Here is a 22,003-nt window from a genome sequence, read left to right on the forward strand (position 1 = left end):
GTTGCATACGCGGCTCTCATTAACATACAGCTGTAGATTGCTATGTGGCTTAAGGCTCCTTCGAAAAGTACACACCAGGACTTATCAACACAAGCCGTGTGCGTGCAGCCCGGCCAGACGGACAGCGAAACAATCTGCAAGACTTCAAGGGCCACACAGTGATTCCAGCAGGAAGATCTACATCTGTTGTATACAAGGCAAAAAAGTGCCCCCCCCGCGCATTCGCGCCACATTTGGCTATCCCGTTTTGCTTTAAGATACCGTGGTGCAAGTTTCACACACACGTAATATTACGCGTGTTGTTGGGAACGTTATTGTTTACGTGTTTTGTGCTACCGCTTGTATGATTCTCCCCAGTGAGTGAAACATAGAGCGGGTTTGTTGCCAGGGCTGCAGAAATGGGGATGCATTTCGAAACGGAAGGGGGGGGGGAGTGGAAGAGTAAGTCAAGAACTCACGATGCCAGAACAGAAAAGTAATTGAAACGGCAAGGACAAATAAAACTCCTGGGAATTAGAAACTCTTGGGATCATTCCCGACCCATCATTAAAATCCCATGTCACTTTATGTTTTCAGAGTAACTGCAAAGAAACGATTGATGAGAAGCCTTCAGCTCCATTCGCTTCACACGCTGCCCGGACGAAGTTCAGAAATCAACAGCGCACCGCGCAGATTTCTCTGGAAATTAGCATTGTAACTTGCAGGCGGTAATACACAGTGGCGTCACCTGGCACTAAAGGGACGGCCTCTGTACCTTATCGCAATTAATGGTACCGTGAGTGGCTAGAGGCATCAAAGTAACATCTGCCACTTCGTTTGCTTTTTTTTTGTTACAAGTAACACCGCGCAGGCGCTAGTCTTGAATCAAAGGTATAACGGTGGTAACTACGAAAATGATGGGACTTTGCATGCAGCGTGTCTCAGTGCAGCCCTTGAGATTCACTGAGCAAGGGGAACTCTTTCAGGGCACAATTTTCTCAAATCCTGTTTTCTTTTGTTTTTGGAGAGTGGGGAGCGAAATTTACAGCAAGCACGGGGCTAGGTTGCCTTGGCCGAAGGACAGGGTGAGATTTCCCGTGTTAAATACATCCAGGGCTCGTTTCCACAATGCAAGATGTGTATTGGTGTGGATTCAGAATGGCAACACTCACTGATAAAACGGATGAGAAGAAAGGGACAAATGTTTTGCATTCAAGAGAATAAAACAGTTTTTATTATTATTTCAGTGTTAAGAAAGCAGGTAAATAAATGTAGAAGGCAATTTACTTCACGACCGAGCTATTAGAGCGCGCCATCTCCCGGACAACTTTTGCACAACGTTCCTGCGCGAACGCAAGTTAATCAATTAATTATCCATTTTTTTTCTATTACAGCAAGCGTTGAAGCAAAGAAACTAGGGTACAAAAAGACACTGGCTATTGGCTGACGTCTAAACAATACCAGGCCACGCAAACATAGGGAGGTGGTAACTGTTGTAGCGCAGGTAATTTAGGAGGCTCCTTTCGATCAGCTTCTGATAACCGTCCTGTTCAAATTGCTTTTCCAAAAATGCCTTCGTATTCCCCGGTACCAACAGCTCACCGTCTGCTATCAGGCGAATTAGCTCGTCGATTGGCTGGGCAACATTTAACTTTGGGACGGAAAAGAAGAATAATTATCTAGCTCAAACTGTTCACAGGGAATTTCCAAACAAATCTCTGTTGGCCAGTTCGGCCTGACTGTGTTCCTAAAGCCCGTTTTAGAGTTAACTGGAGGAGAAAATAATGACAATTCAAACTTTCCTCAAAATAATTCCAAAATTCCGCTTGGGAACTAACTCGATTTTATATCGGCCTTTCCACCCGGCAAGCGGCCAATTTGAGAACCCGGAATGAGTTGAAGAATTAAAAATCGGCCAGAGCACGCCCCTTCCACCCCCACCTTCTCGGAGTAATACCTGGACAATATCAGCAGCCACCTGAACAGGCGGTGGGGACCCTGGTTTATGAGGTAATAGTTAATGGGAGGATTTTTGGTTGAACGACTTCAGAAATAGAATCCAACATAAATTTTCTACTGTGTCAGGTATTTAGTACAAGCTTAGAAAGTCATCGTGTATTTAATACCCTCACTTTTTAAATATATTATTTGTTTTTGCACGATTTTTAATCCATTCATTATACGTATACTGTAATTTATTTATTTATTATTTTTATTTTTTTCTCTTATGTATTGCATTGAAGTGCTGCCGCTAAGTTAAAAAAAAGTCACGACACATGGTGGTGATAATAAACCTGATTCTGATTCATGATATTCGAAAGCATTTAATAGTCAGTGAGTTACTTTAATGTGTGATTATAATTGCTTAGTATACAGAGGTACTACCAGAAAGATAATCAACTAAATAATCTGTTTTGTGTTGACCACAATACCAAAAGTGCTCCATTTTTATTTCACCTGATTGCATATGATCAATTGGGTTAAACTGATAGGCAGGTGGAATTTTTAATATCTCAGCTATTGCTGCAATCCAATTGTGGCATATATCCTCTTGTTAATGGAGATTATGGGCTGAGATTCTTAGTAGTCCTTGAAATCACAACCTGCTGACTCAGAAGTGAATGTGTTTGTTCAGTAATGTCCTAGTGAAGTGCTGTGTGAGGGTTTACCACATTAAGGGTGCTATGTAATTGTTTTTGTTGAAACTGTTGAGCTGTAAACTGAACACATTAATTAATTGGGAACTGAAGAATGCTTAGTTCCTTCTCATGTGATATGCCATTTCACTTTGGGAGAATATAGATTCTCAATTAATTATCTCATGGAAAGATTGATTTGGTTACTTTGCTGTGTTGTAGGATCATCACAATCTAACAATTTGCATTTAGTTAAGAATGGATCAAGCAGACAGTACACACAAAATGCTAGTGGAACTCAGCAGGTCAGTCAGCATCTCTGGAGGGGAATAAACAGTCAACGCTCAGCCCAAAACTTCGACTGTTTATTCCCCTCCATTGATGCTACCTACCCTGCTGAATCCCTGCAGCAGTGCTGTGTTGCTCTAAATTTACAACATCTGCAGAATCTCTTGAATCAGGTTGATGGGACCTTGGTTCATTCAGCAGTTAAGAGTTTAAGGGGTAGGAATTATGTTGCATGACTTCAGAAACAGAAACAACAGAGTAGGTGCCAGGATATCCAACTGACAACAGTGGAGCGGTTTGGAGGTACAGTATATCGTGTAACAACCTACAGCCCATCATCATTATCAGTCACATCCAATTAATTGTGTTGCTTTGAATCTGTCACTTCTGTGGTAGGGGTGAAAATCTGATTGGGAAGGTTTCAATTTGGCATTGCTGGAAAGAACAGGTATTAAATTTTGGAGGGACAAGAGGAAAAAAAAGGTGAGGATTAGAATGCCAGCTTTCAAGGAAGAAATGCCCTCTTTTAAAATGCTTTTTGCGTGTCACTATACATTGTGGTTTCAAATTAATACAGATTTAATGCTTCATTTTTCAGGTCTGTGTAAATGGACCAGGCAATTCAAGTGCATTAGAACTAGTATAAATAGGAACCCATAGATACTAAAGCAATCACAAACAAGAGAAAATCTGCAGATGCTGGAAACCCAAAGCAACACACACACAATGCTGGAGGAACTCAGCAGGCCAGGCAGCATCTATGGAAAAAAAGTACAGTCAACGTTTTGGACCAAGACCCTTCATCAGGACTGGAGATAAAAAGATGAGGAGTCAGAGTAAGGTGGTGGGGGGAGGGGAGGAAGAAGTACAAAATGGCAGGTGATAGGTGAATCCGGGATGAAGGAGGGGTGAAGTATAGAGCTGGGAAGTTGATTCAGGGCTGAAGAAGGGGGTATCTGATAGGAGAGGACAGAAGGCCATGGAAGAAAGAAAAAAGGGAGGAGCACCACAGGGAGGTGATGGGTAGGTAAGGAGATAAGGTGAGAGAGGAAATTGAGAATGGGGGAGGGGTGGGGCATTACCAGAAGTTCAAGAAATCAATGTTCATGCTATCAGGTTGGCGGTTACCCAGACAGAATATAAGGTATTGCTCCTCCAACCTGAGTATGGCCTCATCGCGATGGTAGAGGAGGCCATGTTGGAAGCCATTTCCAATGGGATCCCACCACCAAGCACATCTTTCCTTCCTCCCCCCCCCCCCCACCCCACTTACTGCTTTCTGCAGGGATTGCTCCCGACGTGACTCCCTTCTCCATTCATCCCTTCCCACTGATCTCCCTCCTGGCACTTATCCTTGCAAACTTAACAAGTGCTACACCTGCCCCTTCACCTCCTCTCTCACTACCATTCAGGGCCCCAAACAGTCCTTCCAAGTGAGACAAAAAATCACATGCAAGTCTGTTGGGGTCATCTACTGTATCCAGTGCTCCTGGTGTGGCCTCCTATATATTGGTGACCTGATGTAGATTAGGAGACAGCTGCGTGAGCTCCTATGCTCTATCCGCCAGAAAAAGCAGGATCTCCCAGTGGCCACCCATTTTAATTCCACTTCCCATTCCTACTCTTTAAGGCATTCATCTGTTTTCTGTGGATGTCTGTGAAGAACAAGAATTTCACGTTGTACATGTTATACATTATGTGATATTAAATTGAACTATTGAAGGCATTTGGAACTGGGAATGGTGCCAAAACAAGCTAATAGCTGTAATATCTAGCTGCAGGAAAGATGAGGGGAGTGATTGATAGGAGAAACAAAATATCTGTGACAGGGTGAGACCTGGGTTTACCTATAAATGATGTCATCAGATTTATTGATTATGGGGGCAGTTAGGGAGGGAAAGGGATTATACTTTGTTCATGAAAGTTATGAATTGAAGGTGGTTAGGGAGTAAAAACACAGATAAAAGAGTGTCAGAGTTGTGAAATGCAGGTTTGTAAGCTGTGCTAATGGAGAAGAGACTAAGTCAATATTACAGATGGATGACCTAGCCCATTCTGATGCAGACAGAAAAAAGCAAGTAACCTGAAATTGATTCAGGAAGGCTGCAATATTACCAGAAGGAAGATGATGTGCTGTTCAAACTTGAATTTGGCCTCTATAAACAATGCAAGAAGCCACCAAAAGATAGATTCATATGGGAGTGAAATGGGGAATTAAAGTGACATGCAAGAGGAAATTTGAAGGCACCATGGTAACTCAGTATAGGTTCTCTACAAAGCAGTCACCTGATTTGCACTTGGTTTCTTCAAATACCATGGGGAGCACATTGTGAATGCCAAATGTGGTATATTAAATTGGAAGAAATGCAAATGAACTGCTAAATCACCTGGAAGGTCATTTTGCAGCTATATCGGACCCTGGTCAGACCCCACTTGGAATACTGTGCTCAGTTCTGGTCGCCTCACTACAGGAAGGATGTGGAAACCATAGGGTGCAGAGGAGAATTACAAGGATGTTGCCCGGATTGGGGAGCATGCCTTATGAAAATAGGTTGAGTGAACTCGGCCTTTTTTCCTTGAAGCGACGGAGGATGAGAGATGACCTGTTAGAGGTGTATAAGATGATGAGAGGCATTGATCATGTGGATAGTCAGAGGCATTTTCTCAGGGCTGAAATGGCTAGCATGAGAGGGCACAGTTTTAAGGTGCTTGGAAGTACGTACAGAACAGATGTCAGAGAGTGGTGAGTGCATGGAATGGGTTGCCGGCGACGGTGGTGGAGGTGGATACAATAGGGTCTTTTAAGAGACTCCTGGACAGGTATATGAAGCTCAGAAAAATAGAGGGCTATGGGTAACCCTAGGTAATTTCTCAGGGAAGGACATGTTCGGCACAGCTTTGTGGGCCAAAGAGCCTGTATTGTGCTGTAGGTTTTCTATGTTTCTAGAAGTCTTGGACGTATGTGGGAAGAGACTACGTTGGAGTAGAAAGAATATTATCAAGAAGGAAGGAAGTTGTTGTTTCATATGGCAGGTGTTTTTCTCTTCACACTTCTAATTGTTTTTGTCAAGCCATTCCTCCAGCTTGTGGCCACATCGATGGACTATGGCAAAGTCATCTTGGCTCTTGGTAAGAGGGCTTGTTTAGACTAGGTGGAGCACATCCTAGGTTTGGGCACCACAGGGGCAAGCTGGGGTTTGTAGGATACTCCATTGGTGTAGTGTTTGCACTGCTTTGGCTTGTCGACTTCTGAGTCTGTTTGTGGCTGCCCAGTTTTTTCTGCTAGCTGCAGTAAAGCCTGGGAGGAGCAAGGTGGGGTTGTCGATCATACCTCTGCCAGACGGTGTGCTGGTGTGCCAGGATTGGTATCATTCAGTGTGTTTGTCATAGGAATCGAGGTTTTTCAAGCTGCAGGAAGATTTTCGGGATTTGAGTTGGGAAGTTGGAGGAGCATTTTCGATAAGTTTATGAACTGGAATGTTGTTGGGCATATTTTGGATACACTTGTAAAATTTTGCTGAAGCTACTCTCCTACGAATCTCCAGGGGTGCTATTCTGCTCATTGTTGGGAGCCAAGATAGAAGTAAATTTGGTGGGTAATAGCAGGCTGAATCAATGAGTTGGTCAAGACAGTACCTCTTGTGCATCTTGTGTAGGAGAGAGAAGCAGACTGGGGTGAAGACAATAAAGCTGGAAGCTTTGAAGGGAAACTCTCCTGAGGAAATGAGCTTCAATTCTGATTGGGAGACTATGGATTGATGTTGAATGGTGGGGTTGTGCTCTAGAGAAAGAGATGCAGAGGGTTCTAACAGATGACATCTGGCCTTTGTAATATACAGGTCAGTTTGGCATTCTGAACAGCACGAATACTTGCCAAGTTAATCTCAATTTAATTGTACTTTTGAGACACTGTGAAAATGTAATAGACTGCAGTTTAAGAAAGCAACTCACTGCCACCATTTGGGCAATTAGGAAGGAGCAATCAATCTTGGTTTTACTAAGGATGGTCATGTCTAGAATACTGCCTACATAGTCCAAAAGAAAACAATGGCCTTAAATTCGTATGGTTTGATAGAAAATGTTCTGCCTTTTTAAAGCCTTAGTTATGTAATTTAAAGTGAACTCTACATTTGAATGCTCCTCCCTTGTCTCTATAACCTCTGTCAGTGCTAGAGGCCTATGATTTCTGTCTCTCACCAATTCAAGCCTTTCTTCCCAGCAGTGTTCACCTTGCTGTTCATTATCAAAAGCATAATTATACTCACTACTAAACCAACCACAAATAATTTCATTTTACATGAGGTAGTATAAAGTTACTGATATGTGTAGAACCACACAGTGACAAAAGAATGAGGGACAACACTCAAATACACCACTCAAAGTTTGTGTTATTTTGACTTTAAGGTAGGGACACATTGATGTGAGGCTGCGGGGTTACGATATGAATGAAATCACAGACCATTTAATGTGAACACTTCAGATTGACCAGTGTATCTTTGAAGTTCAATGTAAAGCACTGGGAAAGTAGAAAGAGGGAGGGTTACTGGGACAAAAAAATGAAGTGATTCTACATTAGGAGTAGCAAAATGGCCTGTTAGGACCCATGCACAGTTGAACTGTAGTAAGGAAAGCTTGCAAGATTTAAAAGGGATCCTCTGGCTTTCCTTAATATTTTTAAATGAAGACTTCACCCGTGTTTAAGAGCTTGAAATATTATTGCATATCAAAATTTCCATGAACATATATTTTCACATTCAAAACAAAAGAGTAAACACAACAGATTCTGCAAATGCAAGAAATCCAGAGCAACACACACAGCATGCTGGAGGAACTCAACAGGTCAGGCAGCACCCATGGTAATGAATAAACAGTGACATTTCAGGCTGAAATCCTTCATCAGGACTAGAAATGAAGGAGGAAGAAGCCAGAATAAGACTTCAACGGGGGTGGTGGGGGGGGGGAGAGTGGAGAGTACAAGCTAGAAGGTGATGTGTGAAGCCAGGGGGAGGGGGGATGAAGTAAGAAGCTGGGAGGTGATAGTTGGAAAAGGTAGAGGGCTAGAGAAGTAAGAATCTGATAGGAGAGGAGAGTGGACCTTGGGTGAAAGGGGAGGAGGGCTACTAGCAGTTGGTGATAGGCAGGTGAGGAGGGATAAGTGGGTGGCCAAAGTGGGGAATTGAAGAAGAGGGAAGGTGGGGGGAAAATATTACCAGAAGTTGGAGAAATCAATATTCATACCACCAGGTTGGAGGCTACCTAGATGGAATCTGAGGTGTTGCTCTTCCAAACTGAGAGTGGCTTCAATGTGACAGAGGAGGAGGTCATGGACCGTATGTCGGAATGGGAATGGGGATTGGAATTAAAATGGATGGCTATCCCAGGAAATCCTGCTTTTTGTGATGGAGTGAAGGTGCTCAACAAAGCGGTCCCTCAGTCTATACCGGATCTCACCAATGTAGCGGAGGCCAAATGGGGAGCACTGGATTCAGCAGACGACCCCAACAGATTCGTTGCCTCACCTGGAAGAACTGTTTGAGATCCTAAATGGCAGTGAGGGAGGAGGTGAGTGGGCAGGTGTAGCACTTCTTCCGTTTGCAGTATAAGTCCCAGGAGGGAGATAGTGGAGAGGGACAAATGGACAAGGGAATCACTAAGTAAGCCATCCCTGCAGATAGCGGAGAGTGGTGGGATGGTGGTTTGAGGTAAAGATGTGTTTAGTGGTAGGGTCCTGATGAAAATGGCAGAAGTTGCGGAGAATGTGTTGGATGTGGAAACTCATGGAGTGGTAGGTGAGGACAAGGGAAACTCTTTTGTTGTTAAGGCAGTGCAAAGATGGGGTGAGTGTAGATGTCTATAAACTATAATAACTAACAAAAGTATGAGATACCTTTTCAGATTCCACTAACTGTCGCACTTCTTGCTTGAAATCCATGAAACGATCATGATAGATACAGAGGGCCCATGGCTTCTTAAAATAACTGAAAATAGGAAAAAAATTATTCAGCCACTTTCTGGACACTAATACCCATTACCTACCTTTTGTTAATTAATTAATGAAAACTGACTTTGTTACTATTATGTCCTCGAGAATAGTCTGCTTAATCTTTTGCTGCCAGCATCAATAATCAGTTTAATAAAGATTCAAAGCAACAAGGTGATTTTGTATAATAGCAAAATTATCATTTTATTATCCCTATTAAGACTTGGGTTCATCAAAACAATTAATTCCTTATTACTTCATGCAGTTAGTAGTAAGTTAGTGGTTTGAGAAATTATCAGTGTTATGTGATCACAGAGACAGATTTAACATTTTATTACTTAGATAATAGTGTTACCATTCTTAGTTACTGGCAATTTGTAGTGTTGTATTAGTGTAGTTTGGCATAGATTAAAATAATCATAAAATGACTAATTAACATAAGTACTAATGCACAACCTAAAATAGTCATCAGAACTTTGAGATTGAAACCTGCTTGGAATTAACAAGGAAGAGGATCAAGATTCACTATTGTCAACTAACGTTCATGTTAATTACCCCTTGGTTTCTCCAATTTTATTTTACTTCATCGAATTTGTGTAGGGGATTTTAAATTTTAAGTCTCTCCCAGCAGACTCTGTGACTGTCCATGGAAATGGGTAGTGATGGCCGCAATATTTAATTCCAGCATGATTGTAATGGGAATGTCTCAATGGACCAGTTGTTTCTTTTCCTTTTGTCATTTTGCATGTTTGTATGGCAATCACAATATTGGGGTAATAGCAGGAAATGTGTGAAGGTCATAGATTCCGTTTAAAAATAATTTAGTGGAACATATTTCAGTCTAATAATCATTGGAACCATTAGTACTTTAAGGAAATCAATTAAAACTCATAATCCTAAAACATTTACTTATTATTGTCAAATAATTTGACGCTTTTTTGGAAAGAAGGTGAAGAAACCTGTAGGTTTGTTTATTAGAATAAGTGCAACTGCTCAATAAGATTTCATCTTAAATTCTAAAAGTTAGTATGCAAATACTGTCTGCAAAGCAGCTTTTGGTTATTTAAAACAATGTAAATTTAAATTATGTTTCAAATTTTCAATGTTCAACTTAGCAGAAGGCTAAAATTAACCTAACAGATGAAAATAATTGCATGAATTTTTAAACTACATTTTTCAAGTGAACACTGTACAAGGGTAACCTCTAAAACATCACTAAACATGCTAGTGTTCATTTGATAACAATATAAGAACCATCTGAAGTATTACAATTTATTCAGTATTAAACATTAATGTCTGAAAAAAGGCCAAAGCAAAGTTCAAATTTCAAAATAAATTTATTCACAGTACATACAAAGAAACACAAGAAAATAAATTTTAAAAACTACACAGAAAGATGGACAAACAACCAATGTGCATAAGACAAACTATACAAATACAAACAAATAAGTATTGAGAAGATGAGTTATAGAGTCCTTGAAAGTGAGTCTGTAGTTTGTGGAATCAGTTCGGTGTTGAGGTGACTGAAGTTATCCACACTGGTTCAGGAGCCTGATGGTTGAGAATAATAACTGTTGCTGAACTTGATGGTGTGTGGAGGATATAGACTTTTTCCACTGACTAATATTTTTATCTCAGTCAACATCACAATAAAAACTACTTATCTGGTTATTATCCCGTTACTGTTTCTGGAAGCTAGCTGTGTATTTCCTATGTTACCACTGTGGTTACATCAAAATGCCTATTGGGCTGAAAATTCAAACAGCCCAGTGGTCAAGAAAGGTGATAAGAATGCCTGTTAATTGTGCCCATTTCCTTTTTGGTCTTATGCCAATTTTTATTTAATTTCAGTGTTATGATATATCCATGAGTAATCTCCTACATTAAAAATGCTATGTAAATGCGTGCTTATTTTTCTTAACTGTTAATATCTTTGAGCACTTAATGGAATCCATAAAAGATTAATATTCATATCCTCACTGTTAATATTAGAGATTCCAGTAATGGGTTGAGCACAGCTGAGAGGAAAAGTAGTAATGTGGTCTATCCCTGAGGAATAAAGGCCCAGGACATACAGCTTACCAAAATGTGACATTTACATAAAAGTCAACTGCTCAGGGTGTTCTCAGAGCTATGCTAATAATACTGCGGGGAAAACGGCATATCACTGCTCTGCAATCAAACAAACGGGCTGTGTTAAGATCACAGGAGGTAAACATGAGAAAGCTGTGCTTATATTACTGTGATAAAGTAGTAAAGCAGCAATTATTTTGCTTAAAATATCCATGATGCAAATTAGTTGTAGTATGGGATGAAAAATTGTCACCATTCTGACAAAATCCTACTGTAAGTTTGACAGCAGTTGTTTATTAGACTGGGACTTGTATTACACTTAAATCTGAGATTCCAGGATGGCATTCTGTGATAATGAGATGCTTCCATTTCCAAATAAGACCAATGGCTACTAGACAACAGTGAGAAACCTAGATGATATCTTCTCAACCCAAGAGTGCACGGCCAACAACAGTTTTGATGCTACCCTAGCTCAAATCACCATTTGCTGCACCAAATACACTGAACCAGCTTCACTGCTTTATTCAACTGGAGCCAAACTGCACTGTGAAGACCAAGATGTTCCTAAAACAAGAAGATTGCTTGGAACAGTAAAATTCTGTTTCTATGACTGCCTGAAGGGAAACAGTTGCACTACAAATTAGGTATTGTTTATTTGCATATTTTAGTATTGACAGAGAGTTATCTGTGTTTTTCAAATCACTTTTGGACAGGACAGTTTACATCAACCAACTCTGGATTCTGCCTTTACACAGGCTCAAGAAATACAGATTTGTTTCCTACTATTATTAAAACTAGTTCCCTCAGTGGAAGAGTAAATCATAGGTCTTTACTTGTATGGGTCCTGGTAACTGACAGCAATATAATCAATGGCAGAAGATGAGGTCTGTGTCAGCTCTACTCACAATGTTGAAAGCACTTTCATGTTGTTACATTTTTAGTGATTTTGTGTAGATTAATGCTAACATTAGGATGTTGCTCAATAGGGTGCAGCACTTTCATAATCAAGTTTTAATAAAACACACAAAATCAAAAAAATTTTTAAAAATATGGATCAAAACAAAAACTAATGCTGTGCTGATTCTATTGAAATTTTAACTCTTTGGTCAATAGAGTAATAGACCACTACAGCCCAGGAAGAGGCCTTCAGCCCATCTAATTTGTCCCAAACTGTTAATTCTGCCTTTCCCCATTGATCTACACCTGGACCATAGCCCTCCATATCCTTCCCATCCTTATACTTATAGAAACTTCTCTTAAATATTGCAATCAAACTTGAATCCACCACTTCTGCTGGCAGCTTGTTCCAATTCGTACCACCCTCTGAGTGAAGAACTTTCCCCTCAAGTTTGTCTGAAATATTTCACCTTTTGCCCTTAACCTTTGACTTCTAAGTCTAGTCTCACCTAACCCTAGCGGAAAAAGCCTGTTTGCATTTATGCTATCTATACCGCTCATAATTTTGTATACCTCTATCAAATCTCTCCTCCTTCATCTGTGCTCTCGGGAGTAAAATCCTAACCCATTTAATCTTTCCCTATAACTCAGGTCCTCAAGTCCAGGGAACATGTTTGTAAATTTTCTCTGTACTCTTTCAATCTTATTGATATCTTTCCTGTGGGTAGGTGACCAGAATTGTACACAATACTCCAAATTTGGCCTCGCTGATGTCTTAATTGCAACTTCAGCGTAACATCCCCACTCCTGTACTTAATACTCTGATTTATGAAGGACGGGGGGGCGGAGAGGGGAGGGAACGTCGACTCAGACCAGGAGAGGCCTGCGTCGGGCATTTTCATGCCTTACAAGGCGCAGATTGGAAGTCTGTGTGGGGCGCCACTCCTCACACAGACACTAGAACAATGTGTGGTTAAGTGCCTTGCTCAAGGACACAAACACGCTGCCACAGCTGAGGCTCAATTTATCACAGCTGATTTATGAAGGCAATGCATCAAAAACATTGACATTTAATATTTGGGAATGTAAAGATTAATCAAAAATAATCAGTATGTCCTCGTTGGGAGGTGATCCTACCAAACCAATTTGAATGAGCTTTTTAAAAAAGATAACAAAATATATTGATGATGGGAGTGCAGCTGATGCAGTCTACATAGACGAGTAATGGCCACATGTGGAACCTTGCACTCAATATCAGTAAAACCAAAGGACTGATTGTGGGCTTCAGGAAGGGGAAGTCGAGGGAACACACACCAGTCCTCATCAATGGATCAGCAGTACAAAGAGTGAGCAGTTTCAAATTGCTGGGTGTCAACATCTCTGGAGATCTATCCTGGGCCCAACGTATTGATGCAATTACAAAGAAGGCATGACAGTGGCTATATTTCATTAGGAGTGAAGAAGGAGGTACAGAAGTCTGAAGGCAACATTTCCCCTCACTGTCAGATTCCTAAATGGACAATGAACCCATGTATACTACCTCATTTTTTTCTTCCTCTTTTTGCATACTTAATTAAATTTTGATATACATTTCTTGTTGTAAATTATAGTTTTTTTTTACAATGAATTGCTATGTATTGCTGCCACAAAACAACACATTTCACAACATATGCCAGTGATATTAAGCCTGAATCTGAAAACTAATGTAAAAAAATTAAAGATCCAAGACAAGTTGGCAAATTAGGTCCAATATTGGCTGGTTATAGGAGGCAGAGGGTGATAGTGGAGTACTGTGTTTGTGATTGGCAGTCTGTGATCAGTGGTACATTACAAATTGGTGCAGGGAGCCTTACTATTTCTTATATACATTAACAATTTGAATTTAAACATAGGAGGTAAGCTTGGTAAGATTGCAGATAACATGAAAATTGGCAGTGGTGCATTCATAGACACCTTCCCTGACACACCTAAAAATGAGGACAGTTATGTCAGAATGATGTTTCTGGATTTCAGTCCAGCATTCGACACTATTGTTCCACTGACCTTGATGAGAAAACTCCTACTCTTTGGTCTAAATACTCCACTGCACAATCGGGTGTTAGACTTTCTAACCAACAGACCTCAGACAGCCAGGTCCTCCCTCCCCATCATCCCCAACACACATGCCCCCTTCCCTCCCTCCCCCTGCCCCCCAGGCTGTGTGCTGAGCCATTGTTGTACATTCTGCTTATACATGAGTGCATGGCCAAACACCCAAGTAATCATATTGTCAAGCTCGCCAATGACACAATAGTGATGGGACACATCACCAACAATGATGATACAGCCTACAGAGAGGAGGTGGAAGAGCTCGAAGTCTGGTGCTAATCAATAACCTCTCCTTCAATATTAACAAGACAAGGAAGATAGTTATTGACTTTAGCGAACTCACATCCCTCTTTACATTGGTGTGATGGCAGTGGAAACTGTGAGCAGATTCAAACTCTGCGAGTGCACATCTCCCACAACCTCTCGTGGTCCTAGAACACATTATACACAATCAGGAAAGCTCACCAACACTTCTATTTTCTGAGCAAGCTGATGAGAGCTAGACTACGAACATCTATACTCATGTCATTCTACTGATGAGCGGTAGAGAGCATCCTAACCAACTGCATCACTGTGTGGTACGGAAACTGCACTGCAAGGGACAGGAAGGTTCTACAATGGGCAATCAAAACTGCTCAACACATCACCAGCACCAGTCTATCTGCTAGCAAGAACATATATACAGAAAAGGGCCAGTAACATCATGAAGGATCCCACCCTTTCCTTCTCATGGGCTCTTTGACCCACTTCCGTCAGGGAGGAGGCTACGTAGCATCCATGCCAGGACCACCAGACTCAAAAGCAGTTACTTTCCCCAAGCTGATCAACATTTCCACCCACTAACCCAGCCATTTACACCCCCCAACTACCACTACTTTATCATTTTCCCTTCAGTCACCTTATGTACAGACACTCCTCTGCCTAGCACCACCATATGGATATACAATCTATCTATATAAGCATGATATTGATCAATTGGCTAAGTGGGAAGAACAATGGCAGATGGAATTTAATCCTGTTAAGTGAGAGGTGATGCATTTTGGCAGGACTACCAAGGATAGGTCTTGTAAAATGAGATTTTAGGACACTAGGGAATATTGAGGAATAGAAGGATCTTAATATACAAACCCAATGATTACTGAAGGTGTTAGCACACATAGATAAGGTGGAAAGGAAAATATTTGGGATTCCTGCCTTCAGTAGTCAATGCACTGATTTCACAAAGTATGGTGTTGATTCCTACCTCCATTAGTCTGGAGGTAATGGTAGAGCACTGGTTAGGACACAGCTGTAGTACTGTGCATATTTCAAGTTGCCATACTATAAGAAGGGTGTGATTGTACTGGAAAGTGTTCATAGGAGATTTACCTAAATATTGTGAGGAATGAGGAGAACTATAAGAAATTTCCTTGGAGTTGAAAAGGCTGGAAAGATAAAGGTATTCAAAATTTTGAAGTACAGATAGGAAACCTTTTAACATAACAATGGTGTCTAAAACTGGAGAGTGTAGATTTAATGTACCATGTAATAGATTGAGTGGACCTAAAGCAGCATTTGTTCTCACTCAGAAGGAGGTTGGAATCTAGTGTGCATTGCCTGAGTGGATGGATGAGGCAAGTAATACTGCAATGTTTAAGATGTATCTAGACAAGCACTTGAAATGTTAAAGCATGGGAGGCTATGAACCAACTGCGATGGTAAATGGAATTAGTCTAGGTTTTTAACTTGATAGTTGATGTACACATGGTGAGCGGAACTGTATGATTCTTTGATTCTATGACTTTATTGGGTGGGAACCAGTGAGTAAATCTATGGTGAAATGTGTACTATTGTGTTCCTGATGCATTCCAATTCTAACCATAACTTTTTGAGACTTCTTGAAACAAGGAGAGAATTTGTGCAGATTGGGGTTCTGACGCATACTTTGGAACTCAGCACCATACTTTGTGAAATCATGTCTTGCCCAGTCCACATCCCAACTGTAAAAAATTTTTTGGGTGTGGTGTCTGATGGTTACTCCAGAATTTATTTGGAATTGTATCATCAGTGTGCTTTTTGTGCTACCTGAACTGTCCAGGAAAATTTCCAGCTTCCAAACCATGTCTACTTTAGAACTTCTTTGCCTTCCGTACTCTTTCCTGTGGTTTATTTATTTGTTACAGGTGGTGTCATTACAGCCTTAGTTTGGATGAATGAATAATCAAAGGAACAGGAGCAGAAGGCTTGGCAATTAGTGGGATCTGCAGCTGTGACTAGTGGAAGGTAGGTTGTGGTGAATGGGATAGCTGCTTGTAGGAAGCAGTACCCAACACAGGGAAAGTGGCATTTCTCACAGAGGAAAGTAGTATGTCAGAAGATTATAGTTGTTATTTGGGCCCTGCAGAAGGACCTATTGTTCGCTGGACTAAGGAGGAATTAGATCATGTAGCGACATCCCACCTCTCCCGGAAGTTCTGGGAGTCTCCCGCATATTAATAGCAGCTCCCTGATGCCCGCAAGTTATATACAATATCCCGGAAATGAGAGGGAGAGCAGGAGTGGGAGTGGGCATCCTGATTGATCTCTCGTTATGCGAAGTAGACCTGTCAGTTTTCTCTGTGGGCAGGCCTTACAGTTGACCTCTGTCTCTCCATCAGTTCTATTTAGTGTCCTGCACCGCCATGGCAGAGTGTTTCAAAAAAGGAAAATATAAAAAGCAGTTCACCCGAGACTACACTAAAGTGTACCCCTGCCTAATAGGGGTCAAAAATAATGACAGTGTTGCTCACTGCACTGTTTGCAACAGTGACTTTTCTATTGCCCATGGTGGGTTAAGACTGTAAAAGACATGTTGAGGTGAGTTTAACAGGTGTCATTTGTTCATTAGCATAGCTAACATTATTTAAACTAGCTGGCTAGCTGCTCTATTACAGACATCCCACCTCTCCCAGAAGTTCCAGGAGCTCCTGCAAATTGATGGTGGTACCTCCCTGAAATGAGTTTTTGCAGGGTGGGATGTCTGATGTAGGTATATTAAGACAATCATGGTTTTCCATTCACAATGAGCAATTGATTAGTATTTCTTTTATCTGTCAATGTTTTGTTGTTCCAGTTTTCCCATGTAATTTTGGTATATATAGTATTTGTTTTGTTTGAAACGTGTTCCATCATGTGGCCTAATCACTAGGGAAACTCCTTATAGATGAATTGTAAATGAGCTGATCTAGATAATTTAATCTTAGCTCTGTATCACTATGCACATAGAATCCCACAATGATTTCTGTCCGCTCCAGGATCCTTAGCTCATGGATTGGCGAGATTTCTTTTCTCTTTTGAGCTTTATCTCCTTAAATTCTTATCAAAAATGCAGAATATTTTGGTAACATTGATATTAAAGGAAATATATGAGAAAATATTATGCTAAATTCTCCTCTAAACAAAGATATATCAATATTCCTTCTGCATTCATTTTTTAATGAGATGTACAACATCTAAAGTCATTGTGATTTTAACAATTAATATTAAGAGCTACTGGGAAGGCTTTTGGGAAAATATGCAATGGGGCAACTGCAGTTACTGGCTGGCCTTCAGTAGTGAGTGGCCTGGCTCTATGGTTTATTAATGGAGGGTTTGGTGGAAGAAATACCAAGTAAAGGACTTGTCCTTAAGCAACTGATGCCAGGTCTCAGGTCCCATTGACATTAATGCAGTGCCACAGTGCCACCGGAACTTACATAACTTTATCCTCATGGTTAAGGTCAGTAAATGTACTTTCAAATGTTGTATCCCTTCATTTGAAAGACTAGCATCAGTTATGGAATATGCACCCCAATCCTATAATCTACCAAACAACAACCTCCAAAATCTGTGCCTGACAGTCTTAAGTACCATCAATCCTGATGTATATTCTTTATCTTTAATGAAGACGCATTATCCAACCACATGCATGATACTCTCTTGCACACCACTCTCTTCCTTGCAAGGAAAAGTGACCCATGCATTGATGCATCAGTTCTCTATTCCCAAAATACCCTAGGTTTCATAGACAAGAAAATAAACATAATTTACTCGTTTTGTCAAAAAAGGAAGAAGACAGAAATCAAGAAATTACATGCCAGTTAGCTTAATATCTGTCACAGAGAAAATATTAGAAACTATTAAGGATATTGTTACAAGGCACTTAAAAATTCAAAGTAATCAGGCAAAGTCAACATGGCTCTGTAAGTTAATTCAAGTTTGATTATTCTACTGGAGCTTTTTGAAGAAAGAACATGTGGATAAATGACAACTGGTGGATATACTAACATTTCTGGACAAATGTCGTATCAAACAATTATTGTGGAAAACTAACAGTTCCTGCTAAAGGTAGTAACATATTGATGTTGGTGGAAGATTTGATGGCTAATAAGAACTAGGGAATAAGCATAAATGTTTGCCTTCTCTGTTTCTCCCCATGGATTGGTGTTGGGACCTCAGTGTTTACCATTGTATTGTTAAGGATCTTTGCCACAAGATGGAGGTGGGAGGAGGTGGGGAGATATATTATGCAACAGGAATGAATTGGTAGAGGATATTTATTTTGTAGTTATTAAATGAGAGACACCTAAATTCATATGCTTCAGTGAACTATTTAATAACATCTTTGAACATACAGATGTGCAAGCGTTATTTGCATACTGCAGTTTGATAACTGAAGTTGGAGTGTTCCTTTTTATTTTCAAACAGAGGGTGATATAGCTTGAAAGATTTCCCATTTGTCCTCCAGGTCAGCTCCTTATCAAGAGGAGTAGCAAGAAAGATTTAGGAAAACATTGGGGCAGGATTTGTTGTGGACTGCATATTAAGATCATGGCTTGTATTGTAGAAAAAAGATGGAAACGAATTTCTGTATGTAAGTTGAGAAGAGTGCTCCTCAGTCCCTCTTGACTGATGGAGTGATTGTGATTTCTGTGCCAAGAAATGGTCAAAATAGACCATGTATTGAGTAATCCCTCATTTCTCTTGGAGTTGATGTGCATTCGGAATCAAATCTATTGGTTCGGTAGAATCCATACTGTGACTCAGGAAGCAGCTCTTTGACCACTGGTAGGCAATGGTTAAAGAGGACTCTGTGATAACTTCCCCTGTGACAAACAGTAGGAGCCTTGGTTGTTACCATAATTGGATATTCTTCTTGAAAGTACCAAGATAGTGCTGTCTCCTGGCAGGTCTTTCTTTTCCCAGAAATGACATGGGAAATGAGGTTGTAAATTTGTAACTGAAGTTCCCCTTCACCGAGATTTCAGCATGGATACCATCCATTCCTGAGACCTTGTTGGTTTCCAGTTGGCATGGGGTACAAACTATGTTTGTATATACAGATAAATATCTCCATCAAAATATTAGTTCTCCTTACTCTATGAGTGATATTTTATCTCTATATTAAAGATCATTAAGTTAATCATGCATGCAATGGGTTGGTAATCAGCAGGGATCTGGAAGAGGTAAAACTACCACTGATTGTTTTCAATAATATTTTGATATTTTTATGTGGAGATCAAATATCACTCAATAAGTAAGGAGACTAACACTTTTCTCCATCTAGCAGAACTGGTCCTCACCCTCAATAATTTCTCCTTCAGCTCCTCCCATTTCCTTCAAACCAAAGGTGTAGCTATGGACAGTTGCATAGCTCCTAGCATATGCCTGCCTTTTTGTCAGCTAAGTGTAACAGTCCATGTTTCAAGGCTACACCAGTATCACTCCCCAACTCTTCCTACACTACATCGACAACTGCATTGGTGCTGTTTCCTGCACCCATGCTGAGCTCGTCAATTCCATCAACTTTGCCTCCAACTTCCATCCTGCCTTCAAATTTACTTGGTCCATTTCTGACATTTCCCTCCTCATTCTCAATCCCTCTGTCTCCATCTCTGGAGACAATCTGTCTACTGGTATCTTTTATAAATCCACTGATTCTCACAGCTACCTGGACTATACCTCTTTCCACCTTGCCACTTGTAAAAATGCCATCTTCTTCTTTCAATTCCAACGTCTCTGCCGCATCTGTTCTCAGGATGAGAGTTTTCATTCCAGAACTGAGATGTCCTCCTTCTTCAAAGGAGAGAGCTTCCCATCCTCCACCGTCAACGCTGTCCTCACCTGCACACCTGCCCTCACCCCATCCTCCCAGCACCACACCAGCGATAGGACTCCTCTTGTCCTCACTTACCACTCCACTAGCCTTCGCATTCAGCACATAATTCTCTGTAACTTCTGCCATCTCCAACAGGATCCCACTGCCAAGCACGTCTTTCCCATCCCCCCACTTTCCACCTGCCGCAGGGATCGTTCCCAATGCTACTCCTTTGTCTACTCATCCTTCTCTGCTGATCTTCCTCCTAGTACTTATTCTTGCAAGTGGAACAAATGCTTCACCTCTTCCCTCACTACCATTCAGGACCCCAATCAGTCCTACCAGATGAGGCAACACTTCACCTGCGAGTCCCTTGGGGTCAACTACTGTATCCAATGCTCCCGGTGTGGCTTCCTGTGTACTGGTAAGGCCGGACGTACATTGGGAGACTGCTTCACCGAGCTCAAACGCTCTGTCCATTAGAAAAAATGGGACCTCCTGGTAGCCACCCATTTCAATTCATTCCTCATTCCAATTCTGACATGTCAGTCCATGGCCTCGTCTACTGATGTGACGAGGTCACACTCATGTTGGAGGAGCAACCTCAGGTTGCTACACTTAGCTGACAAAAAGGCAGGCATATGCTGGGACCCATGTGAGTGCCCATAGCCACACCTTTGGTTTGAAGGAAGTGGGAAGAGCTGAAGGAGAAATTATTCTGTCTGGGTACCCTCCAACCTGATGGCATGAACATCGATTTCTCAGACTTCTGGTAACTGCCCCCCTCCCATCATTCTCCATTCCTGTTTTCCTCTCTAACCTCATCTCCTACCTACCCATCACCTCCCTCTGGTGTTTCTCCTCCTTCCCTTTCTTCCATGGTCTTCTACCTTATCAGATTCCCCCCTCTCCAGCCCTTTTTCTCTTTTACTAATCAACTTCCCAGCTCTTTACTTCACCAGACATCCCACCCTGCAAAAACTCATTTCAGGGAGGTAGCACCATCAATTTGCGGGAGACTCCCAGAACTTCCAGGAGAGGTGGGATGTCTGCAATAGAGTAGCTCCTTAGCAGCTAGCCAGGTAGTTTAAATAACGTTAGCTATGCCAATGAACGAAGGACACCTGTTAAACTCCCCTCAACATGTCTTTTACAGTCTTAACCCACCATGGGCAATAGAAAAGTCACTGTTGCAAACAATGCAGCGAGCAACACTGTCATTATTTTTGACCCCTATTAGGCAGGGGTACACTTTAGGGTAGTCTGAGGTGATGTATATTTTATATTTTCTTTTTTTGGAACACTCTGCCATGGTGCGCTCTCTCGCTCTCTCTCACGCTCTCTCTTGCTCTCGTGCTCTCTCGCTCTCAAAAAAATTGATTTCCGGGATATTGTGTATAATTTGCGGGCATCAGGGAGCCACTATTAATATGCGGGAGACTCCCGGAACTTCCGGGAGAGGTGGGATGTCTGCTTCACACTCTTCCCCACTCCCAGTTTCACCTATCACCTGCCACTTTGTACTTCTTCCTCCCCTTCCCCACCTTCTTAATCTGACTTGTCCTCTTTCCTTCCAATCCTGATGAAGGGTCTCGGCTCAAAACATCAACTGTTTACTCTTTTCCATAGATGCTGCCTGGCCTGCTAAGTTCCTCCAGCATATTGTGTGTGTTGGTTTGGATTTCAGCATCTGCAGATTTTCTTGAGTCTGCGTTGTGACTGCTTCTTTTTACATCATATGGAATTGATGGCTTCTTGCCAAGTTTTCAGATGTTAAGAAGATAGGTGAAGGGGCAGGTAGTGTTGAGGAAGCAGGGAGGTTGCAGAAGGACTTGGATAGCTTAGGAGAATGAGCAGATGGAATGCACTTTGAAGGAACAAAAGTGTTGACAATTTTCTAAGTTCAAAAAGTTCAAAGCTCCAAGATGCAAAGGAGCTTAGGAGTCCTTGTGCAGGATTTCCTGAACA

The 22,003-nt window shown here is 41.2% G+C and overlaps 1 protein-coding gene across 1 annotated transcript in view; it reads right to left on the reverse strand.

Annotated features, from left to right (window-relative positions):
• Positions 1-1,233: 1,233 nt before the first annotated feature.
• Positions 1,234-22,003, reverse strand: part of cfap61 (cilia and flagella associated protein 61) — a 177,344-nt gene continuing 156,574 nt past the window's right edge. Inside the window, exons 25-26 of the mRNA XM_072267103.1 lie at positions 8,791-8,881; positions 1,234-1,630 (exon numbers count right to left, since the gene is read on the reverse strand). Of these exons, the coding sequence (XP_072123204.1) occupies positions 1,430-1,630; positions 8,791-8,881 (292 nt within the window). The 3' untranslated portion in view covers positions 1,234-1,429. The remainder of the gene's footprint in view (positions 1,631-8,790; positions 8,882-22,003) is intronic.

Source organism: Mobula birostris, chromosome 8, assembly GCF_030028105.1.
Source record: "Mobula birostris isolate sMobBir1 chromosome 8, sMobBir1.hap1, whole genome shotgun sequence".
Taxonomy (NCBI): Eukaryota; Metazoa; Chordata; class Chondrichthyes; order Myliobatiformes; family Myliobatidae; genus Mobula; species Mobula birostris.